The 25,272-nt window shown below is 46.2% G+C and overlaps 1 protein-coding gene and 1 pseudogene across 2 annotated transcripts in view; both read left to right on the forward strand.

Annotated features, from left to right (window-relative positions):
• The window catches only part of FAM171A1 (family with sequence similarity 171 member A1), a 150,598-nt gene extending 146,543 nt beyond the window's left edge, over positions 1-4,055 (forward strand). For both annotated transcript variants that reach the window (XM_039478731.2, XM_074404989.1), the window contains exon 8: positions 1,103-4,055. In XM_039478731.2, the coding sequence (XP_039334665.1) occupies positions 1,103-2,789 (1,687 nt within the window). In that variant the 3' untranslated portion in view covers positions 2,790-4,055. The remainder of the gene's footprint in view (positions 1-1,102) is intronic.
• Positions 4,056-4,859: 804 nt separating this feature from the next.
• Positions 4,860-25,272, forward strand: part of LOC120367577 (cytochrome c oxidase subunit NDUFA4 pseudogene) — a 41,746-nt pseudogene continuing 21,333 nt past the window's right edge.

The following is a 25,272-nucleotide window of genomic DNA, read 5'->3' on the forward strand; positions in this document are numbered from 1 at the left end:
AGCATATTCCTAAACGCCGGTTAAGAGATGATATTCTCAAGAACAAAGCAGAACTCTTCTTATTTGGGCCAGACACAGTGGCTCACGCCTGTAATCCCAGCACTTTAGGAGGGTAAGGCGGTCGGATCACTTGAGGTCAGAAGTTCAAGACCAGCCTGGCCAATATGGTGAAACCCCATTTCTACCAAAAACACAAAAATTAGCTGGGCATGCATGATGACACATGCCTATAATCCCAGCTACTCGGGAGGCTGAGGCAGGAGAATTGCTTGAACCCCAGGAGGCAGAGGTTGCAGTGAGCCGAGATTGCACCACTGTACTCCAGCCTCAGCAACAGAGTGAGACTCTGTCTTAAAAAAAAAACAAAAACAAAAACGAACTCTTCTTATTTGGACGCCCTGTTTGTTGAGTTTGTAAGAATATGTATTGGGTAACTCCTTTGAAATAAGTAACTTGGTTTAAGGCATTATAGAGGAAATTTGTATTTTTTAAAATGCAAAGTATTTTAGTCACACTTGACACTCTTAATAAGTTGGTGACTTTTATAAGTCATAGAAAATGTATGTCATACATTTAATTCATTTAGGCAAAGGGCTCACTAGACAGTAAAAGATGGAATCTCTGGATTATCCTACTCTGGGTTAAAATAAGGATAAGGGCCAGGCATGGTGGCCTAGCACTTTGGGAGGCCAAGCAGGGGAGGATCGCTTGAGGCCAGGAGTTTAAGATCGACCTGGCAACACAGGGAGACCCTATCTCTACAAAAACTAAAAAATCAAAAATTAGCTGGGCATGATGGCATGTGCCTGTGGTCCCAGCTGCTCGGGAGGCTGAGGTGGGAGGATCACTTGAGACCAAGAGGTTGAGGATACAGTGAGCTCTGATCATACCACTGCACTCCAACCTGGGCGACAGAGCAAAAGACTGTCTCAAAAAGAAAAAAAGAATAGGGTGTGGGGTGAGAAGGCTTCTGGCTGCTGATGACTTGTTTTGTCTTGCTTCTCCCTGTGGAAATTGAGGATTAGGATTTTACCTGAAACTTGAAACTTTTCCATTGTGAGAATCACTAATCTCTGGGTTTGCATTGTGTCTCTGGTCACAGGAGGAAGTGCTTGAAACCTCGTCAGCACCACAGAAAACTGCAGCTCCCTGCAGCACTGGAGAGTTCCAAAAGAGACCAGTCCACGTCCATGTCACACATCAACTTGCTGTTTTCGCGCCGAGCATCGGAATTCCCTGGCCCGCTGTCCGTCACCAGCCACAGCCGCCCCGAGGCCCCAGGCACGAAGGAGCTGGTGAGTGGGGTCCATTTGGAAATGCTGTCTCCAGGCGGTGAGGGGGACCTGCACACCCCCATGCTGAAGCTCTCCTACAGCACCTCCCAGGAATTTAGCTCCCGGGAGGAGCTCCTCTCTTGCAAGGAAGAAGATAAAAGCCAGATCTCCTTTGATAACCTCACACCAAGCGGGACGCTGGGGAAAGACTACCGTAAGTCAGTGGAGGTTTTTCCCTTAAAGTCAAGAAAATCTATAGAAAGAGAAGGCTACGAGTCCCCGGGCAACAATGACTACAGGGCTAGTTACAACACCGTACTCTCACAGCCTTTGTTTGAAAAGCAGGACAGAGACGGTCCGGCCTCCACGGGAAGCAAACTCACCATTCAGGAACATCTGTATCCCGCACCTTCATCTCCTGAGAAAGAACAACTGCTGGACCGCAGACCCACTGAATGTATGATGTCGCGATCCGTAGATCACCTCGAGAGACCCACGTCCTTCCCACGGCCTGGCCAGTTGATCTGCTGCAGTTCTGTCGACCAGGTCAATGACAGCGTCTACAGGAAAGTGCTGCCCGCCTTGGTCATCCCGGCTCATTATATGAAACTCCCTGGGGACCACTCCTATGTCAGCCAGCCTCTGGTCGTCCCGGCTGATCAGCAGCTTGAAATAGAAAGACTCCAGGCCGAGCTGTCCAACCCCCACGCCGGGATCTTCCCACACCCGTCCTCGCAGATCCAGCCCCAGCCCCTGTCTTCCCAGGCCATCTCTCAGCAGCACCTCCAGGACGCTGGGACCCGCGAGTGGAGCCCTCAGAACGCCTCCATGTCAGAGTCTCTCTCCATCCCAGCTTCCCTGAACGATGCGGCTTTGGCTCAGATGAACAGTGAGGTGCAGCTCCTGACGGAAAAGGCGCTGATGGAGCTTGGGGGTGGGAAGCCGCTTCCGCACCCCCGGGCGTGGTTCGTCTCCTTGGATGGCAGGTCCAACGCTCACGTTAGACATTCGTACATTGATCTCCAAAGAGCTGGAAGGAACGGAAGTAATGACGCCAGCTTGGACTCTGGCGTAGATATGAATGAACCAAAATCATCCCGGAAGGGAAGGGGAGACGCTTTGTCTCTGCAGCAGAACTACCCGCCCGTCCAGGAGCACCAGCAGAAGGAGCCGCGGGCCCCAGACAGCACGGCCTACACGCAGCTCGTGTACCTGGAAGACGTGGAGCAGAGTGGCAGCGAGTGTGGGACCACGGTCTGTACCCCTGAGGACAGTGCCCTGCGATGCTTGTTGGAGGGGTCGAGTCGGAGAAGCGGCGGCCAGCTGCCCAGCCTGCAGGAGGAGACGACCAGACGGACTGCGGACGCCCCCCCGGAGCCAGCAGCCAGCCCCCACCAGAGAAGATCTGCCCACGAGGAAGAGGAAGACGATGACGATGATGACCAAGGAGAAGACAAGAAAAGCCCCTGGCAGAAACGGGAGGAGAGGCCCCTGATGGCGTTTAACATCAAATGAGCTATCGCAGAGCCTCCTGACTGGAAAATAAAATTGCCAAATATCCTTTCTCATGGAAGCGCGTACCTGTTCGTGGAGGAGATGGAACGGCAGCCCCGCCGTGGGACGGACGTGGACGTTGACTGCATTACTGTTTGCTATGTAAATGTTAGAAAGAAATTAAAGTTATTGCTCGGAATAAAGGATGACTTTGGCGGATGTCGCCCCTGCCGGGAGGTGGCTAAACATTGTGTCCGAATGTCCTTCGGGGGACTTGACGTATCCATCACCGGGGACATTGAGAAGCCGCAGGTGAGGTCACTACACTCTCACGATCACCTCAGTTCTCCCTCCAATTCTGGGAACAGATGAAAACTCTTTTTGCATCGCTTGAATCCGTTTTTATCCCAGTTATCCTACTGTGAAGCTGTCATTGCGAACTTAGGTTGGCACGCAGCGTCTCAAGGTATGCGTTCTCTCAAAGGAAAGCTATGCACCGCTGCTTCGTTGTCTGATTTTGCTTCGACTCTGCTTTGGTTAGGTTGCGTTCGGGGGTTTGCCTTTTTTTGTTGTCGCTTAAATGCAGTTTGGTTGTAAAGATGTGATTCCTTTGTGTTCATCTGTTCCGCCTCTCCGCGGTTCATTTCAGTGTCTCCCTTCAGGAACTGGTGAGTGTCCTCTCTTAACATCCAAGCCTTTTAATGAAATCATACTGAAATTTGTATCAGCTAAGAGCCCTCCAATCCCGGTCCCATTAACTCCAAGTGCCTTTTTTACAGTGACGACAGACAGTCCCTCGCTTTTTGTTGTTGTTGGTTTTCTTAACCCCTTTAACGGAACTGCCTGTATTTTATAAAGTTATTAAAGGATGTCCCTTTTTCTTTAAACTGCATGCTGCCAAGTGCCATTTGGGGTCAGCATCCTCATTTCAACACAGTGTGCTCTCTAGTTATCATGGGTAACGTGGGTTCTGTTTAGCGGAGATAGACTAGAGGGCACTTCGGAGACGCCCTTCACTGCTTCATCCCTGTGGCACCGTTGTGGTTTTATGGCTGTTTGTATATACGGTTACGTATTAACTCTGGAATCCTATGGGCTGATCTTGCTCACCCAACGTGGGAGTCTGGATTGAGCAAGTGGGCTGAATGTGACTATTAAAAAAAAAATTTAAAAAAATCTTATGTACTATCCAAAAGTGCCAGAATGACTCTTCTGTGCATTCTTCTTAAAGAGCTGCTTGGTTATCCAAAAATGAAAATTCAAAATAAACTCTGAAGAAAAGGAAAACTGTCTTTGTGGTCATTTGAATTCATTCTCAGCCATTATCTGTTTCAAAGTTGTTATTAAGACTGTCAGGCCGAGCATGGTGACTCACACCTGTAATCCCAGCACTTTGGGAGGCCAAAGCGGGAGGTTCACTTGAGCTCAGGATTTGAGACCCTGTGTCTAATTTTTTTTTAATAGCTGGCCTCAGTAGCTCATGCCTGTAGTCCTCGATACTTGAGAGAGGCTGAGGTGGGAGGATCACTTAAGCCCAGGAGGCGGAGGCTGCAGTGAGCCATGATCACACCACTGCACTCCAATCTGAATGAAAGAGCAGATACTGTTTCAAAACACACACACACACACACACACACACACACACACACACACAAAATAAAACAGTCTTTGTCATTGTTTTCCTGGTGGCAGTCTGAAATGCAGTTGTCAGACTTGCATTTAAAGACCCACCACTAGCTGAGCGTGGTGGTGGGCACCTGTAATCTCAGCTACACGGAGGCTGAGGCAGAAGAATCACTTGAACCCAGGAGCTGGAGGTTGCAGTGAGCCGAGATCATGTCCAGCCTGGGAGACAGAGCGAAACTGTTTCAAAAAAAAAAAAAAAAAAAAAAAAGACCCACCACCTAGACACCTAGGAATTTCCTCTAGGGTTAAAATCTATAAAACTCCACCTTTGTCTTTAGTTTTGTTCAAGAGCACCAAATAACATTTTGCTTTGTTTCAGGTAAAGAGGGATGTCTGCACTTTCCAAGAATCTGACGTTTTATGGTCAGTATTGATCCATCTTGGAAGAGCTTCAAGAAGGTATCATTAGAATGACCAGAATCCTCCCAGATGTGTAAAACCATTCGTCAAAGTAAAACCATTAATGGAGGTGTTGGGACATAGACTAGCTGAAATAAATTAAGCCACCTATGTTTACAGTCAACACAATCAGTCTTTGTGAATTCCACGCAGGCAGAAAACTAATCATGGTGGTTTTAATTATTTTCATTCTTATGTGGTGATGTCGAATATTTGGCCTTAAGGGGAAAAATAGTTGAGAAGATCCTTGACAGTGGGACAGCTAACCAGATGGGAGCCTGGGGGGACTAAGGAATGAGGCGTACTTTGCTCAGGAGTGGACATCCCACCAGCAGGTGGCAGGGGCATCCTTGCAGGCTTGGCTGAGACTGCAAGGCGAAGGCATTGGTCACCTCCCCTGAAAAGAAAAAGGAAGTTGCCCCTCCAGGAAAATCTAGGGCCAGACCTCGGTGAGGAGGGGTGACGGAGGAAGTACTGGAAGACCTCTCTGCTGTCATTGACCCCAGTCCTTTGCTTTAAGGTTGCTGCCAGTGGAATCACCTCCTTAAAACATCAGTTTCAGAGAAGAGCCTCATTTAATGCATGTTACCTGGGAAAGTGAGGTAGCACCTTAACTGTAAGCGCTGATCCTGAGAGATCTGGCAGGAAGACGGGGGTGGAGAAGGCTGCTTTGCTAACTTCTCGTTAGGTGAGGCTCACCTGGATGGCCCCGATGTATTAAGCAGCCAGCAGCAGTCACAACATGCCGTGTGCCTAGGACGACAAGCAGGTAGGTTTGCAAAAGGAGAACTGGGTCCACTGAAGATTTTTATTGCATTTTAACCATTGTGCAAACTGGGGCTCAGGGGTTCTCATTTTCTCAGGGTGCCGGCGCTGATCACTAGAGTGGAAATCTCTGGATGTAGCACCGTGGCTGCAGACTTCACACATTCATCTTCCCATCCCCTCGGAGGATGGGAGGGTTAGTATTCCCTGTTACATGGTCTGAAGGACCTCAGCCATCAAAGGCATCTCGCTCCTGCCCCCTAGTGGTGAGATTTCCCTACCTGTGACAGTTTAGTCCTGACACAGCTCCCCAGGGCCACTCTGGGAAAGTAGGGGTGGGAGGGCACAGGGGTGAATCTGCCACTGGCTCTGCCCCCAGGTGAGGTGGGTGGGGAGAAGGGGGCTGAGGCTCCTGGAGTCTCTACCTGGAAACAAAGCTTTGGAAATCATCATTGCATTCAAGTCTCAAAATCTTTCAAGGAAGGAATGTTTATTCTTATTTGTTTTAGGCTTAAGTTGAGGCTTAGTGGTTAACTGAGGTGACTTAGCTAGAAACTGTGGTGCGTGGCTTAAACAGCCAGCTCTCTCTCTAAATGAATGCACTTGAATTATAAATGTTCCTGATAAAGGATATATAGGACACAACTTACGAACAGAATACATAATCTGTATAATAAAATACGTAAGGCCAGGCACAGCAGCTCAGGGCTGTAATCCCAGCACGTGGGAGGCAAAGGATCACTTGAGGTCAGGAGTTCAAGACCAGCCTGCCCAACATGGTGAAATCCTGTCTCTACTAAAAATACAAAAATTAGCAGGGCATGGTGGTGGGCACCTGTAATCCCAGCTACTTGGGAGGCCGAGGCAGGAGAATCAGTGGAACCAGGGAGGCAGAGATTGCAGTGACCTGAGATCGCACCACTGCACTCCAGCCTGGGTGACAGAGTGAGAGACTCTGTATCAGAAAAAGAAAAAAATACGTAGCATTATAAATTCCCTTTGATGATTGGTCTTCACAATGCTTTTGTAGATTTTTGTCATAGCCAATCTTGTTACGAATGACAAGAATGTAGCTCTGACATGATTTTGTCTTTTTTTTTTTTTTTTTTTTTTTGGAGACAGAATCTCACTCTGTCACCCAGATTGGAGTACAGTGATGCCATCTCAGCTCACTGCAACCTCCACCTCCCAGATTCAAGTGATTCTCCTGCCTCAGCCTCCTAAGTAGCTGGTATTACACATGTACATCACCATGCCAGGATAATTTTTGTACTTTTTTTTTTTTTAAGTAGAGATGGGGTTTCACCATGTTGACCAGGCTGGTCTCAAACTCCTGACCTCAAGTGATCTACCTGCCTTGGCTTTCCAAAGTGCTGGGATTACAGGCATGAGCCACCAGGCCCAGCCTGATTTTGTCATTTTATTGTGTTAATGATTAAGGTGAAATTGAAACCATCAGAATGTCATTTGTTCAATCATGGAGTGACTACTTTGCTGAATCAGAATTCAGTAGTTTTTGGATACTGGAACATTTCTGCCGAGTACAAGCTCAGTCAGGAGACCCCCACCCAGGCGGTGCTGAAGGTAATGAGAGGCAGACACCCAGATAGAACAAAAGAGTGGGTCCATCCGGGGGCCAGCAGCCTTCTGAGCTGAGAGATGCAGAGGCTGACAGCATTCCAGGCTGAAGGCTCTGAGCAGATTTTGATCTAGTATTTAGTCTCTCTTAACAGGTGATTCTTATTAATAAACAGGTGTTCTGTATTTACTCATAACTCAAAAATAGACCAAGTAGGCAGCTGTTACCCACCTACTTCTAACTGCAAACTAAAAGGTATTCTCCACAAGGGAGCCACAGGGGCAGGGTAAACTTAATGTTTCTCACTCATTTCCTCAACTTTTTTTTAATATTTGCAATAGAAAGGCTCCAGAAATGATACAGTTTTAAGCTGAATCTGCATTATTAACATTGTCTAGGTCTAATAAAGTGATGGAGAAAATCAACAAATCAAGCCCCGTTGTGTAGCATTTGCCAATTTCCATAGTGTAAATCCTCCTGCTGTGGTCAATTACAAGTAACTAGGGTGACTTGAGTCACCACACACCAAGAGTTGGAAAGAGATCCATGACAGCACACTTCTATTTCCACTAAACAGATACGAGGCAGGGAAGTAATCTTAGATAATCAAATACACAGTTGAGCCTGGGTCTTCATGGATTCCATCTTCGCAAATTCCCCTACTTGCTAGTTTTAGCAAGTAGAAACTAAACTAAAACTAGCAAGTAGGGGAATTTGCGAAGATGGAATCCATGAAGACCCAGGCTCAACTGTGTATTTTGCAGCCCCAAAATCAATACTCACGGTGTTTTCATGGTCATCTACGGAGATGTGTAGACGGGTGGAAGATGCAACGTGCACGTTTTCAGCTGCGGTCAAACAAGGCTGTGCTTTCTCTTTTCAGCTCTCACGCTGTAAACAGGTGTCCCTTCCACAGTCTATGTTGTGCTTCATTTCCTACGTTTCTGTGCTTTTTTTGTGGTGATCTCACTGTTTAAAATGGCCTCCAAGCACAGTGCTTAAGTACTGGCTAGCATTCCTAAGCATGGGAAAGCCATGATGTGCCTTACAGAGAAAGTGTGTTCTTGAGCATGGCATCAGTGCAACTTCTTCCTCCTGGGTTCAAGTGATTCTCCTGCCTCAGCCTCCCAAGTGCTGCTGGCCATGAGTGCAATGCTCATGTTCCGAGTATGTATATTAAATGAGACATCTTTAAACGGAAACATATAAAACAAGGTTATATGTTGAGCATTTGATGGAAGTATTGTGTCCTGAGGCTTTCAGGAAGCCCCCACCTTTCCAGCATAGCCTGGGGATCTGCATGCCTGGACTAAACCTTCACAGGAAATACCTTCTTCTGTGTAGTTACCCCAGAAGCCAGGGTTCTAGTATTGTACTCACTAGTTGAGTGTTCGCGACAACTTTATAGAACATAATTACTGCGGATAATCATCAGTAGTCTCAAGTAAATAGGAAATGAGTTTTAAGTAATTACCTTTGTTTTGGTATATTTAATTGTGAACTTGTAATATCTGACTTTTTAGAATGACTATGTCTAGTAACTGACCTGTAAAATCCCTGACATTAGAGATGATCACTCCTAAGTCCATTCCAGCATGCCACCCAGTAGAAGGGAACAGCACACAAACAAAGGTCTACCGGACTCCAAAGCCTAGTCTCTTGCTCTTTGTTTTTTTATTTTTAGTGTTCTAAGCCTTTTTTCTTTTCTGAGATGGAGTCTCACTCTGCCACCCGGGCTGGAGTGTAATGGCACGATCTCGGCTCACTGCAACTTCCACCTCCTGGGTGCAAGTGATGCTCCTGCCTCAGCCTCCCGAGTAGCTGGGACTACAGGCACGTGACACCACACCCAGCTAATTTTTGTATTTATAGTAGAGACAGGGTTTCACTGTCTTGATCGCTTGACCTCGTGATCCGCCCACCTTGGCCTCCCAAAGTGCTGGAATTACAGGCGTGAGCCACAGCACCCAACCGAGATCACATTTCATCATGGGATGTGGCAGAGACACAGATCCAAACCATGGGTACATATTAGCATCACCTGGGAGCTGGAAAAAAGATACTAAAGCATTTGGCCCCAATCTACTAAAGCATTTGGCCCCCACCACAGACTGATTGAAGTAGGGTCTCTATGGATGAAACTGGTTTCAGAACAAAGCAAACAAACAACACCACTCCCTAGCGGATTCTCATACATAGGCTTGTAGACCACTGTTCGAAATGTTGAAGCTGCTTTATTTACAGTCTGGTAGCACCTTCCAGTGGGTGCCTCAGGCAATGATTCATTTTTCTCTTTGTTTCTGGGGTCAATTAGCAGCTATGCCCCAGATGTAGAGTCGTGGAGGCGTTTGTCTGAAATAGTATGTCAAGCTGGGCAGATTTCTCACGTTTGTCCTGTTCACAGTGGTCTGTTGAAAAGCTGAAGGTGGACACACACTGCATGGACATGTCCTGGCTCCACCGTCCATCTTCTTCCCAAGGTCTAGGTCAGGCCTGCCCTCTCACCCGTGCTGTTTCACATCACTGCCTGTTTGGGACCCCCCCACATCCATATCTGCAGGCCACACCTGCCAGAGTTCAAACTGCAGACCGAGGATCCCCAAGCACCTAAAACTCTGTTTGTTGTCATGTGTTGTCCTGTGAATTCCCTCCTCCCCACCAAATCAGAAAAAACCAGTTCTCCTAGTTTTGCCTGTGTACTATCCCAGTAAATGGCCTCACCATACAGTTTCCTTGGCCAGAAACCTCAGGGTTCCCCTACAAACATCTGCCAACCTCACCCCACAAATTCAAGCAACTTCTATTAACTCCACTTGCTGTCGGGAAACAATGTGAATGTTTTCATGTTCCTGCGTAGCCAGAGTTTCCTGAGCAAAAGTTACTGGCAACCTAGTATTAACGACTCTAGACACATTTAACAGTTTAATTGAGCAAAGAACAGCTCTCCAATCGCAGCCCCCTTTATGCCAGACCCCTAATAACCTCAGTAGGGATGGCACCAGGCACAAGAGGCCAAAGAAGAGATCCCGCACCAGCAAAGGAGATGTGAGTTTTTTTGTTTTTGGAGTCTTGTTTTGTTTTGCTTTTTTAGACAGATTCTCGCTGTGTTGCCCAGGCTAGAGTGCAATGGTGCGATCTCAGCTCACTGCAACCACTGCCTCCCAGGTTAAAGCAATTCTCCTGCCTGAGCCTCCCAAGTAGCTGGGATTACAGGCACATGCCAGCACACCCCACTGATTTTTGTATTTTCAGTAGGGACAGGGTTTCACTATGTTGGCCAAGCTGGTCTCGAACTCCTGACCTCAAGTGATCCACCCATCTCAGCCTCCCAAAGTGCTAAGATTATAGGTGTGAGCCACCACACCCGGTCGAGACATGGGTTTTCCTGGGGGCTCACATACAGAGGAGAGAGTCCAGTGGTGGTGGGAAAGCAGGAAAAGAAAATGCATGCAGTTTAGATAGCATTTTCACTAAACACCCACCTCTATACATTCCACCTGGCAACCTTCATGTAACCCACAACAAAGCGTCTCAATCCCCTGTACGGCATGTATTCCGTGGGCCAGGCTGGGGGATCAGATGTTTTTCATAGAAAAGGAATGAATCTCTGGGTGGGCCCCTCCCAGATTCCCTAGCATGGAACTCTGAACACACATTCAGATGTGTCTGACCCTACAGGGTTCCTCTCAGGGTACACTCAAGTTATCAGTGCCAGGTGCGCGGACCCTACACCCTGAAACAGAATAGGTTCAGAGCGGCTCCGGCACTGTCACAGTGTCAAAGGCAAAGGAAAGTGACATGAGGTCCGGAAATAGCCGGACTGGTTACTGCTTGCCATCTGTCTCGTTTGAATATGGTTTAAACCACTGACCCCTTTTTTGATTGGCTGGAACCCGGTGATCAGTAAGAGTAGTTGCCAGTCTGTGCGTACATCCTGTCAGTTTATAGTTCCCTATGTGGAAGAAACCTTTAGGCCAAATTTACAAGGGGGCAGCTTTAGGCTAAACTTAGTTTAACACTGGATTAAAGGATGAGGGAATAGTAATCACTTTGGAAAACAGAGACTGTGAATTACTCTGGAGAGATTTGCAGGTTTATCTCCCCTGCAGCTATGCCTTTGCATTCATTGATCTGCACTGACATTCACTGTAACACACAGAGCCTTCCCATTCCCTTCCCAAAGACAATTTGTTTCCATTAGAAAGTTAGGGTTTCTGGCTAGGCGCAGTGGCTCACCCCTGTAATCCCAGTACTTTGGGAGGCCCAGGCTTGTGGTCAGGAATTAGAGAACAGCCTGGTCAACTCGGTGAAACCCCCGTCTCTACTAAAAATACAAAAAAGATTAACCAGACGTGGTGGCACATGCCTGTCATCCCAGCTACTTGGGAGACTGAGGCAGAAGAATTGCTTTGAGCCCGGGAGGCAGCGGCTGGAGTGAGCAAAGATCACGCCACTGCACTCCAGCCTGGGCGACAGAGTGAGACTCTGTCTCAAAAAAAAAAAAAAAAGTTAGGGTTTAGGATTTCTCTCCCTGTCTCTGGAGGGGATGGGGGCAGCTATGATGTATTTCCTATATAATCGCTGAAATTTATAATTTGGGGGTTTCTGTCTCGTGAATTCAATCCATTGAGGGTCCAAATGGAACAAAAAGCAGAGACAGGAAGAATTTGCCTCCTTTTGTTTGTCAGCCTTGCTGTTGAGCTGCGTGATCTCTTTTTTTTTTTTTTTTTTTTTTCCCTTGGACTGGGGCTTACCCCATGGGCCCCCTGTTTCTCAGGACTTCAGCCTGAGTTACACCACCAGCTTTCTTGGGTCTCAGGTTGAGGATGGCCGATCGTGGGACTTCTCAAACACTGTCATCCTGTAAGCTCATTCCTCATAATCTTTTATATACACGCTGACTGGTTCTGTTTCTCTGGAAAACCTGATTAATAGACCTGAGGAGTGAAACTGTAACCTCTCAGTGGGTTCTTCTTGCCCACTGCCCAGATGCAGCTGATTTATAAGACAGGGGAATTGCAGTGGAGAAAGCGTTTTACCCACATAGAGCTAACAGAATGGGAGACCAGGGTTTTATCATTACTCAAATCAGCCTCCCTGAAAATTCAGAGGCTAGGATTTTTCAAGGATAGTTTAGCAATCAAGGGAATGGGTGCTGCTGATTGGCCAGGGATGCAATCATAGGGGTGTGAGAAATGGTCACTGGGAGCCCTGAGGCTGGGTCTGGGTGTGGCCACAGGACTGGTTGTTGGGTCCAGGCGAAGCCATTGGTCAGTTGTCAGAAATGTAAAAACCCAAAAGGACATATCAAAAGGCCAGTCTTAAATTCTACAATATGATGCTATTTGCAGGAGTGATTGGGGAAGTTGCGAGCCATGTGACCTCCTAGGCAATGGCTGGAAACTCTTTATGTCTATACCCTGGCAGAGTTCAGGTTGCTCTCATCGTCCTAACCTGATTGTCTTTCATTAGCTTTACAAAGGTACTTTAGTTTGGGGAAAGGGCTATTATCGTTGAAACCATAAACTAAATTTCTCCCAAAGGTAGCTTGGCCCAAGCCCAGGAATTACTGTGGGCAGTTTGGAAGTTAAAGGCAAGATGGGGGCTGGTTGAATCAGATCTCTTTCACTGTCAAAATTTTGTTTTTGCAAAGGCAGTTTCAAAACCAGGGAACCAACCGTAAAAGACAAAGTATAATAAAAACTCCCTAGAGGGTTTTATATTTACACACTACTTTCATAATACATTCTCCTATTTTTGAGACGGTCTCCCTCGGTCACTGAGGCTGGAGGGCAGTGGCATGATCTCAGGTCACTGCAACCTTCCAGTTTTGAGCAGTTCTCCTGCCTCAGCCTTCCGAACAGCTGGGACTACAGGCATGCGCCGCCATGGCTGGCTAGCCTGGCTACTTTTCCATTTTTAGTAGAGATGGGGTTTTACCATGTTGGCCAGGCTGATCTTGAACTCCTGGACTCAGGTGATCTGCCCACCTCGGCCTCCCAAAGTGCTGGGATTATAGGCGTGAGCTGCCATGACCAGCATCATAATACATTATTGTGTTATGATTCTCACAGCTACCATGTTGTATAGCTAAGGCAGGTGATGTTAATCCACTCTTGTGTTCAAAGACACTGAAATGAACTCTTACCAAAGCAGTGGCAAAGACCCAGGATTTGCCTAGAAACTCACATGCTGTGTTCAGAAGTGCAGTATTCTCTCTACCCCACCCAGCTGGCTCAGAAAGACGAATTCCAGGGATGGGAATCATGGCTAACACTTAGCACCTCCTACATTTCCAGAGGGCTCTAAGCACCTCCTGTGGTCCTCATGGTCACCTAGTAGGGTTATTTCTTCTGTCATTTCACAGACAAATAAAGAAGCAGAGTAACTTCATTTATGAACTATATCTCTGCCACTCTGCAATGCTTATTCAGTAGAGCTGCTTTCATTATGGAAAGCTACAGGTTTTGTGTCCCAGAATGCTAAGCATTTGATAAATAGTATAATGTAATTATAAATGTCTTCCAGAAACACAGTAATGGTTAGTGATGTCAAATGATCCTGTGAGCCTCAGAAAAATAACTTGATAGCTACCCTCTGAGGTCGGTTATTTTGGAGTTCTATGACGTTAGTCACTCTTTAAAGGCCAGAGAAGGTAAGAGAGAAGGTTAAAATGAGATCAAATGCTCAGTAGTGAGAAATTTCACACTGGATTTTATAAGACCCATAAATGAGGCATAATGATGGCAAGTATAAAGTATCTACTTGGAAACAGAGAAAAGCTCAAATTGCATTGAAGATCAATTACATTTTTCCTGGACAGAGGACAGAAAAATTATCATTTCTTCTTGAGTAAGAGAAGAGGAATATAAGGTCTTTCTCTAGGAGGAGGTTTGCCTTTTTTGGATTAAAGGGTAAAAGCTGAAGAGGCACCTCTTCAGACAAGTAGCAATAGAGAACAGAGACAATTCTTGACCAGAGAGCATTTTGAGGGTCTCATATGACAGAGAGCATATTTTAAAGATGTAATTTTTCTATAATACTGCAGCTAGCTCACCCAGAGCATCACCGGGATAAGAGCATCAGTAGAAACATTGCCCAGGCTGGTCTCAGAATCCTGGCCTCAAGCAGCCCTCCCACCTCGGCCTCCCAGATTGTTGGAATTACAGGCGTGAGCCACAACACCTAGCTGCAAGTTGGATTTCTTTTTTCTTTTCTTTTCCTTTTTTTTTTTTTTTTTTTTTTTTTTTTTTTTTGAGACAGAGACAGACAGAGTCTCACTGTGTCACCCAGGCTGGAGTGCAATGTCATGACCTTGGCTCACTGCAACCTCCACCTCCCAGTTCAAGCAATTCTCCTGCCTCAGCCTCCTGAGTAGCTGGGATTACAGGCAGGTGCCGCCACACCTGGCTAATTTTTGTATTTTTAGTAGAGACAGGGTTTCACCATGTTGGCCAGGCTGGTCTTGAACTCCACCCACCTTGGCCTCCCAAAGTGCTGAGATTACAGGCGTGAGCCACTGTGCCTGGCTCACAAGTTGGATTTCTTTGGATGTCTATTCTTTGTGCCTAAGGCTCCAGATTGATGTACCTAGAAAATATAGAGCTGACCTGGCCCCCATATAACATCCTGACTTTTTCAACCAAACTTATTATTTCAACTGAATAATTTTAAGAAATATTTAATCCTTGGCAACCGCTGTCAAATGATGGAATCTTTTGTGTGAACTAGAATCTCTTGATTTTCAGGAATACCATCATCATAACAGTGGTGTCGTTGTGGTGTTTTTCACTTGAGAATAACCTTCGGAATAATTAGAAAACTGCCTTGGTACGACTCAGTGCTTTTCCTCCCTCTGTCCTCTGAGGCTTTACCACTGACCTTGAATTAAAGATTCCAGAAATCCTTGGTGCATGAAGTCACTGCATTCTTTGTGAAATTATTCACAAGTGTGATGATCGGTTATCTGTTTCCTTTGATAAGGTCACTTCAATTGTTTCAACGTGTGACTCTATAGATAAAATCACATTACACTTTTGTTATGATTCCTATCACTAGTATGCTGATAGTCTAGATAATAACAGACCGATGCCATTGTGGTGGTTTCTTTATTCCAAGTAATATCAAGCCCCAATAAAAAAGGTTGTTTTTTTTTTTTTTTTTTTCAGAGACAGGGTCTGGCTCTGCCACCCAGGCTGGAAGGCAGTTCGGTGATCACAGCTCAGTGAACCCTCAAACTCCTGGGCTCAAGTGATCTTCCTGCCTCAACCCCCCAAGTATTTGGAACCACAGGTGCATGCTATCCCAGTTGGCTAATTTTTATTTTATTTTTATTTTTTGTAGAGATGGAGCTTCACATGGTTGCCCAGGCCGCTCTCGAACTTCTGGCCTCAAACGATCCTCCTGCCTCAGCCTCTCAAAGTGCTGGGATTACAGGTGTGAGCCACTGCACTTAGCCAATAAAAGTTTTGAAGTTTTGAAGATGTGAATAGGAAATTCTAGCACCAGGAGCTTCCTGTTCACCTCCTTGCTTCAAGTTATGGAAGTCTTGACCTATCCTTGCCTCCTATCGCCAACAAGCCCTGCAGCTGCAGCCTCTGCTTAGGGGGAAAGTGTTCCCACCTTCTTCACCAGTGAAGCCGCTGAGACCCCAGGGGAGCTGGCTCCTTCCCATGGAAAGATGAACTGTGATCCTTCATGTCTCCAATAAACTTACAATTTTGCTGAGAAATATAGGTATTTGAAATATAGGTATTTGAAAAATTTAACAGTGTAAGCAGATAGAATATCAGATGTCAAAATCTATATGAAACTTCGCCACCTCGGAGGATGACTTGAGTTTTGACTTCACTCAATAAAAAATGAAAAAGGAACAAGCAGTGAAGTTTTCACTCAGGGTTAAAGCCCTAAAACCCTAGAAGATTGTGGGGATAGGAAATGGGCAGATTCAATGTGCCTTTCTCTTAGGACTGTCTGAGATCTTACAGCTAAGATCAGCGCAAGCATCTTGGAAAGACAAATTCTGGTTGTCAAGGAAAACCATGCAATTATTCAGAGCAGACTGTCAGGAGCGTGGCTTCCCACTGTCCCTTCCAAGTTGCAGCAGGGATGCTGCAAGATCTGACTCAAGATGCACATGGAGGCCAGGTGGAGAGGCTCACGCCCCTAATCCCAGCACTTTGGAAGGCTGAGGTGGGTGGATGGCTCCAGCCCAGGAGTTTGAGACCAGCCTCAGCATCATGATGAAACCCTGTCTCTACCAAAAATACAAAAATGAGCCAGGTGTGGTGGTGCATGCCTGTAGTCCTAGCCACTCAGGAGCCTGAGGTAAGAGGATGCCTTAAGCCTAGGACACAGAGGTTGCAGTGAGCTGAGATCACAGTGCTGCACTCCAGCCTGGAAGACAGAGCGAGACTCTGTCTCGAAAGAAACAAAAAAGCCTGGAGCCTGCTGTGGTTGAAAAAGCCACACCCAGCCAGGCACGGTGGCTCACGCCTGTAATCCCAGCACTTTGGGAGACTGAGGCGGGTGGATCACGAGGTCAGGAGATTGAGAACATCCTGGCTAATATGGTGAAAACTTACCTCTACTAAAAATACAAAAAATTAGGTAGGCATGGTGGTATGCACCTGTAGTCCCAGCTACTCGGGAGGTTGAGGCAGCAGAATTGTTTGAACCCAGCAGGCAGAGGTTGCAGTAAGCCAAGATTGCACCACTCTACTCCAGCCTGGGCGACAGACAGTCTCAAAAAAAAAAAAAAAAAAAAAGCCATACTTACCTTCTCTCTTTCCTTTCCCGTCCTGCAGAGGAAAAGAGTTCAAGCAAGGCATGATCCTCCCTGTGAAACATAGAGACAGGGGCTCCAGCTGCACAGATAGTGGGCTGCGTGCCTGTACCCGCCATCCTTAGTCACCATTTTTAATCTCCCTGAGGCAGAAGCCAGGGTGGAAGCCTGGCCGTTAAATGAAGGGCTGGAATGGATAAAGTCCAGCTAGCAAAAAGATGGTTCCAGATGAAAAGACTGTGCTAGGCATGCTCTCTGGCTTTGGTTACGGGCCAGGTGAAAATGATGCTATTCTTGGTACACTGACGTAGAGCTTGTTTCTTTAACTTCGGTCCCATACTGTGATGCTTGGCACATGCTGTCCGTCATTATTTTAAGTGAGTCTAGTTCTGGTAGAGATACCATTCTGTATGACTCAGTCTTTGGCTTCCTGCTCCACTTTATTTTTTTCTTTTTTGGTTGACCCAGGTCATAATGCATCCATAAATATAAAAGGAAAAATGAAAGAACCGAAGAGGCCCAAGTTGGTCTTATTTTTTTTTCACCACACATTTGTGATATCTAAGGGAGCAGGCAGACGGTTGCTACTGATGCCTATTTTTCTCATATTCCTCATTTCTTCAGTATCCAGAGCGATTGATTTTAAAATTATTCTGAGATGCATCAAGGTCCTGGGGATGGGAAGATAAGTTGGGCAGGTGACATCTTCCGATCTTTATTGAGTCATGTATTCGGGTCTTAGGCAATTACTGTTTCAAAAATGATTCCACTTTTTTTTTTAGAAAAAAAAATATTGGCTAGGCATGGTGGCTCACACCTATAACCCCAGCACTTTCGGAAGCTGAGGCAAGAGGATCACCGGAGCCCAGGAGTTGGAGACCAGCCTGGGCAACAGAGAAGATTCCACTAAAAAAAGTCACATGTGTTGGTGTCTACCTGTAGTCCAAGTTACGCAGCAGATTGAGGCAGGAGAATCACTGGAGCCTGAGGGGTCAAGGTTGCAGTGAGCCTTGATCACGCCAGTGCACTCCAGCCTGGGTGATAGAGTGAGACAAGGAAAGGGAAGGGGAGGGGAGGGGAGAGGAGGAGAGAGGAGAGGAGGGAAGGGGAGGAAGGGAGGGGGAGGGGAGGGGAAATGAAGGGAGAGGGAGGGGAGAAGAGAGGGAGGGAGGGAAGAAACAAGGACGGAGGGAAGGAGGTGGGAGGAGAAGGGAAGAGTGGAAAGAAGGAAGAAGGAAAAAAAAAGAAGGAAAGAGGAAAAGGTATTAAAAAAAAGAAGATAGTAATGTTTGAAAACCGTTTTCCTAGGCAGTGACAATAGGGGTTTATTCGTCACAGAACGTGGAGCCAGAAGACCCTCAGAGGTCACCTGGTCCAATCTCCTCCTTTGCAGATTTAATGCAAGATTAAATCCGAGGTTGGCGTCATTGTCCACAGAGAGGTGATCTTCACTGGTGATACGCAGTAGCGTCCAGCCCAGTCCCAGTAGAGGAGCACTTTCAAAGTGGATTTCTACTCTAAGAAAAGAATTATTTTGAGGACCTTCAGAGGTAATACATCAGAGCGTGAAATAACTGGAGAATCTTTTCCCATGCTTTTTGCCCTACATATGGATTTCCTGGCATCATCTATCCAGAGCATTCTGCACCAAAGATATGTGGGGGCGTGATGGCTGAAAAATATCTATGCATAAATTACATGTTACTATTTTTAATCTGGATCTGCCTTAACTATTTCCCCTTCCCTCCTTTATTGGCGAACGTGGGTGAATTCTCTTAAGCAATAATTTCCTGTTGAGTAAGAGTTAGGTTGAATTCATCGTTACCTTGCCGGTATTTCCATTGACTCCCCTTGCTCATATCCAGATCTTTAAAGGCTGATGTCAGAGAGGATGAAGCCTCTAATAATAGTGTGTGCTGTTTTAGTTTATTCAATGTCATGCCCTATTGAGCAGTTATGTCTCAAGTACCGGCGATGCAATAAGCACTGATACAGTCTGTGGGACTATATTGAGTGGGATATTTTTCCCACTCAGTTCTCATGTTGCAAGTAATCCGCAATGTTGGAGGTGGGGCCTGCTGGGAGGTATTTGGGTCATGAGGGCAGATCCCTTGTGGCTTGGAGCCATCCTGGCAATAGTGAGTTCTTTCATGTGAAATGTGGTTGTTTGAAAGTGCATGGACCGGGCACGGTGGCTCACGCCTATAATCCCAAACACTTTGGGAGGCCAAGGCAGGTACATCACTTGAGCTCAGGAGTTGAGACCAGCCTGGGCAACACAGCAAGACCTCGTCTTTACTAAAAATAAAATAAAATAAAATAAAACAAAAAAAACTCTGCTGAGAGCGCTGGGCACACCTGCAATCCCAGCGCTTGGGAAGTCAAGGCAGGTGGATCATGAGGTCAGGAGTTCAAGACCAGCCTGGCCAACATGGTAAAATCTTCTCTCTACTAAAAATACAAAAAATTAGCTGGGCATGGTGGCAGGTGCCTGTAATCCCAACTACTTGGGAGGCTGAGGCAGGAGAATCTCCTGAACCCAAGAGACGGAGGTTGCAGTGAGCCAAGACCGCGCCATTGCACTCCAGCCTGGGTGACAAAGTGAGACTCCATCTCAAAAAAAAAATTTTTTTTAACCATCTGGGCATGGTGGCATGTGCCCAAAGTCCCAGCTACTCAGGAGACTGAGGCAGGAGGATTGCTTCAGCCTGGGAGATCGAGACTACAGTGAGCCATGATTGTCCCACTGCACTCCAGCCCGGGTGACAGAGCAAGACTCTGTCTCCATCAATCAATAAGTGTGGCACATGCCCGCCCTCTGTCTCTTGCTTCCACTGTTGCTATGTGATATGACTGCTCTCACTTCATCTTCCACTGAAAATAAAAGCTCTCTGAGGCCTCCCCAGAAGCCAAGGAGATGCCAGAGCCATGCCTATACAGCTTACAGAACTGTGAGTCAATTCAGCCTCTTTTTTGTATAAATCACTTAGTCTCAGGTATGTCCTTATAGCAATGCAAGAACAGCCTAGGCCGGGCGTGGTGGCTCAAGCCTGTAATCTCAGCACTTTGGGAGGCCGAGGCGGGTGGATCATGAGGTCAAGAGATCGAGACCATCCTGGTCAACATGGTGAAACCCCGTCTCTACTAAAAATACAAAAAAATTAGCTGGGCATGGTGGTGTGTGCCTGTAATCCCAGCTACTCAGGAGGCTGAGGCAGGAGAATTGCTTGAACCCAGGAGGCGGAGGTTGCGGTGAGCCGAGATCGCGCCATTGCACTCCAGCCTGGGTAACAAGAGCGAAACTCCGTCTCAAAAAAAAAAGAAAGAAAGAAAAAAAAAGAACAGCCTAATACAAGCACAAAACAAAGTCCCGGAGATACAGATCTAAGTACAACAGGGCTCCCTCCTCACAGCTCAGTCATCCAGGGAGTCCTAGCAATAAGTGTAATGAATAATTTTTATTTATTTATTTATTTTGAAACAGAGTCTTGCTCTGATGCCCAGGCTGGAGTGCAATGGCACAATCTCGGCTCACTGCAACCTCTGCCTCCTAGGTTCAAGGAATTCTCTGCCTCAGCCTCCGAAGTAGCTGGGATTATTGGCTAATTTTTGTATTTTTGGTAGAGATGGGGTTTCACCATGTTGGCCAGGCTAGTCTTGAACTCCTGACCTCATGATACACCTGCTTCAGCCCCCACAAAAGTTCTGGGATTATAGGCATCAGCCAACACAGGCTGGCTGATGAATAATTTTCAAGTTTGGTTTGGGATTATCTCACCTTGTTTGAACCACAGAACGTGAAACAATTTCAGATTGTAAGTTGTTACGGTCATGCTGATGGCAAGGCTGCAAGAAATGTTCAAGCCATTCCAAGGACTGTGCAGGTCAGCACAAGACGTACAGAGATGCACTGAGGCCTGGCATGGATAAAGAAAGATTGTATGCCTATGTAAAAATGTATAGGACCGTAAGAGTGAAGCCATCTTTCCCCATCTGCTGTAACAGCCTTAGGGAAAAAAGCCCAGTGGGATACTGTACTAGTCCGTTTTCACACTGCTGATAAAGACATACCCAAGACTGGGTAACTAACACAGTGAAAGTGGTTTAATGGACTCACAGTTCCACGTGCTAGGGAGGCCTCACAATTACAGGAGAAGGCAAAAGCCACGTCTTACATGGCGACAGATAAGAGAGAATAAGAATCAAGCAAAAGGTGAAAACCCCTTATAAAATCATCAGATCTTGGCCCCGCATGGTGGCTCACACCTATAATCCAAGCACTTTGAGAGGCCGAGGTGGGCTACCACTTGAGGTCAGAAGTTCAAGACCAGCCTGGGTAACATGGCAAAACTCCATCTCTACTAAAAATACAAAAAATTAGCCAGGCATGGAGGTGGGCACTTGTAATCCCAGCTCCTTGGGAGACCGAGGCAGGAGAATTGCTTGAACCTGGGAGGCGGAGGTTGCAGTGAGCTGAGATCATGCCACTGTGCTCCAGCCTGCCTGACAAGGCTCAAAACAATACAAAACAAAACAAAAAAAAAAAAAAAAAAAAAAAAAAAATCAGATCTCTTGAGACTTATTCACTAACACGAGAACAGTATGGAGGAAACCGCCCCCATGATTCAATTATCTGCACCAGAGGATTATGGGAGCTGCAATTCAAGATGAGATGTGGGTGGGTACACATCCGAATCCTATCAGATCCTCTGAAGGACTTGCGCAGGGAGGGGAAGTCTATGAGAGCTGAGTGCCAACTCAGCTGCTGCAGCTGACACCTTATTCACATATCTTGAAATTGACCTTGACCCTTCTGGGTCTTTTCATAAGAACAAAAGAGCTGCTGAGAGTGCAGCCACAAGGCCAGCCAAGTCCTGGGTTGAGAAAGTTATCATCATTATTGCGTCCCTCTCCCTCCAGATCTTTCCTAAGGAGAAATTCCTGGCCTTGGAGAATCTTCTATGGAGGGAGACCGTGGGTATGAAGTTAGTATTGACCGATGTTTTAATCTGCAATTTTTCTCTTTTCTTTTGGTTCATATACTCCATAAATAGATCTTTTCTTTTCTTTTCTTTTTTAAAAAACCTGGGATTGAAGTGTGCTTCATTTGATTCAGACACTCGGGTGCATGAGGGAGAACTGAAACGGAATAGAAATTATTCATGTGAGCCCCCAGGAGCCACCCAAATGTGTTTGGGCAACTCAGGAATGCCATCATGGAGGTGTGCAGAATGTGCTCCGTGACAGCTCATCCTGTCCTGGTTATTCAAAAAGAAAGTGAGGTGTGATTTGAGCTATCAGTACAACTGGTAATTGAGAAAGTGTTGATGAAATAAACCTTTTCTCCTCATCTCTAATTACCCAGAGCCCAAAGGATTTATTCTTTTCACAGCCAGACACAAAGAGCACTCTACTCCCTGTAAAAGAGAGAGGGGCTGGGCACAACAGCTCACACCTGTAATCCCAGCACTTTGGGAGACCAAGGCAGGAGAATCATTTGAGCCCAGGGGTTCAAGACCAGCCTAGGGAAGATAGTGAGACCCCCATCTCTACACAAAATCTAATAATTAGCTGGACATGACGGCACACACCTGTAGTCCCAGCTACTGGGAGGCTGAGGTGGGAGGATGGCTTGAACCCAGGAGGTTGAGGCTGCAGTGAGCCTTGATCGCACCACTGTACTCCAGCCTGGGCAACAGAGTGAGAGGCTATCTAAGAAAAAAAAAAAAAAAAAAAAAAGAGCGAGAGTTTGAGGATTTGAAAGGAATATAGAGATCACGAATGCTGGGGATGAGACTCAGATCTGTCTTCTCTGGTCATCGGCAGAGGGAAAGCATTCTGTGGATGTGTAGATGTGCTTGATGGAGCAGAATGCAAACTTACGTAAATTTCTTGCTTACTGTAATGACTACAGATAGAGATGTAATTTAGACCTAGACCTTTTTAATTCTTGGAAGAATCATTTAAGTTGCAGAAATGTAAGGCATGTAGCATCTACTGTCGTAAGAGAAAGGTCTAGTTAAGACCTGTTACCTTTGGCTTGGCAAAATTGTCTTCCCGGGTAATAGTGTAATGTACTTAAGGTTCTGGCCCATTGAAAGAATGGAAACCCATACCCCAGTGCTTCTCTGCAGTATTTAAAGTTAGGAAAGAGGCTAGGTGCAGTGGCTCATGCATGTAATTCCAGCACACTGGGAGGCTTAGGCAGAAGGATGGCTTCAACTCAGGAGTTTGAGACCAGCCTAGAAGAAATGGTACAACTTTTTTTTTTTTTAATTAGCTGGACATGGTGGCCAAGTCTTGATGCTAATCTGGAAGCAGGAGGATGATCTTCACAGGCTGATGCCGCCAGCCAAGAGGTAGGTAGTCTACAGCCTCCTGGACATGTTCTTCCTGCCCTGGTTTCTGCTGATAATGCTAGATCTTCAAGTGCCCATCCAAAGGCTCATTGGTGACCTGGGGGAGCCTGTGACTAGGCACAAATACTTGTGGATATGCTTTCCTATAAGAACTGAGACTTGAGCCTGAGAGACCAACTGCATCTGCATGGTGGTATCCAGGAGCTGCTGGTACAGGAGGTCAGGACCACATACTCCCTAAGGCCCCAGTTAAGCTTCTCAGCCCTGGTCTGTCTGAAACCAAGCCTGAGAAGGTAGAAGAGCAAGGGAAAGATCTAGGCTAGAAGATGAGGAGAAAGGAACCAGTATCAGGTTGTGAAATACAGAACCAAAGCCCGTTGCAAGATATCAGACAGGAATAAACTGAAGAGCAAGCAGTGTAGAGCCAGGAATGAAATGGCCCTGACTTCATGGTCCAAATTCAAGGTGACAAGTCAGAGCTAGGGCCCATTTAGCAAGCGTGAATGCCCGAGCAGCATGTAAAATAGCAAGACAGGCTGATCTACTGGTGGTAATTCTAAGCCAGCATTTTTATCTACACTCATCAACTCAGTATGCTCTCCTTTACTCATCCAAGAATTAAGAGATTTTCAGCCAGGCCCAGTGGCTCATGCCTGTAATCCCAGCACTTTAGTAGGCTGAGGAAGGCAGATCACAAGGTTAAGAGATCGAGACCATCCTGGCCAACATGGTGAAACCCCGTCTCTACTACAAAAATTAGCTGGGCACGGTGGTGTGCGCCTGTAGTCCCAGCTACTAGGGAGGCTGAGGCAGGAGAATTGCTTGAACCCAGGATGCAGAGACTGCAGTGAGCCGAGATTGCGCCACTGCACTCCAGCCTGGCGCCTGGCTACAAAGCAAGACTCTGTCTCAAAAAAAAAAAAAGAAAAAAAAAGAATGAATGTACCAACCAATCAACAAAATTTGGAAAGTTGTGTAACAACATCGACAGGACCATCTTAAGGTACAAGTAAAAAAGTGGTCTTGGCCTGGTGCGGTGGCTCACACCTGTAATCCTAGCACTTTGGGAGGCTGAGGAGGAGGGATCACGAGGTCAGAAGATCAAGACCATCCTGGCCAACGTGGTAAAACCCCGTCTCTACTAAAGATACAAAAACTAGCTGGGCATGGTGGTGCGGGCCTGTAGTCCCAGCTACTCTGGGAGGCTGAGGCAGGAGAATCGCTTGAACCCGGGAGGTGGAGGTTGCAGTGAGCCGAGATCGTGCCTCTGCGCTCCAGCCTGGGTGACAGAGCAATACTCCATCTCAAAAAAAAAAGGAAAAAATCGGTCTCATGTTGTCATTTCAGGAAGTCAGAGTCTACATACATACTCAGGAGGAGCTGTTCCCTAAAGCTACTGGCTAACTGAAATTTCCATTCAAAACTTGAAATATCTCAGCAGTAATTTTCCAACATCACTATCTTCATGGGCAGACTGATGGCGGGGATGCTGGAGGGACGGATATGGTGACACATTGGAGACAGTGGAGGATGGGAGGGTAGTGGCCTTTCAGCTTTGCATTTCTTAACATTTAAAGAGCAGTTCATTTTTGCACACTCTATGAATATTTTCTCAAGAGCGAGTGTGGTTTCCCATAGTTTTGCTAAGGAGTTGTGCGTAGCCAGACATGCTTTCATGTTACTTGTTTTTGAAAAACACAGTATTGTTAAGAGGTTTCTCCTGAAACATGTATATATATATATATATATATATGGAAATCTTGGAGATGTGCATGATCTTGAAAAGACAAACTTTAAACTTCCCCAAGTTTGCTTGTTCCAAACAATAAATTCTTCTGGAAAACCTAACGTGAACCATAATTGTAGATGTTAAACAATCCAATATACTCTTTGAAAAAATATGAAAAGATAAACTTACTTATATAAATAATT

This window comes from Saimiri boliviensis, chromosome 8 (genome assembly GCF_048565385.1).
Source record: "Saimiri boliviensis isolate mSaiBol1 chromosome 8, mSaiBol1.pri, whole genome shotgun sequence".
In the NCBI taxonomy this organism is placed as follows: Eukaryota; Metazoa; Chordata; class Mammalia; order Primates; family Cebidae; genus Saimiri; species Saimiri boliviensis.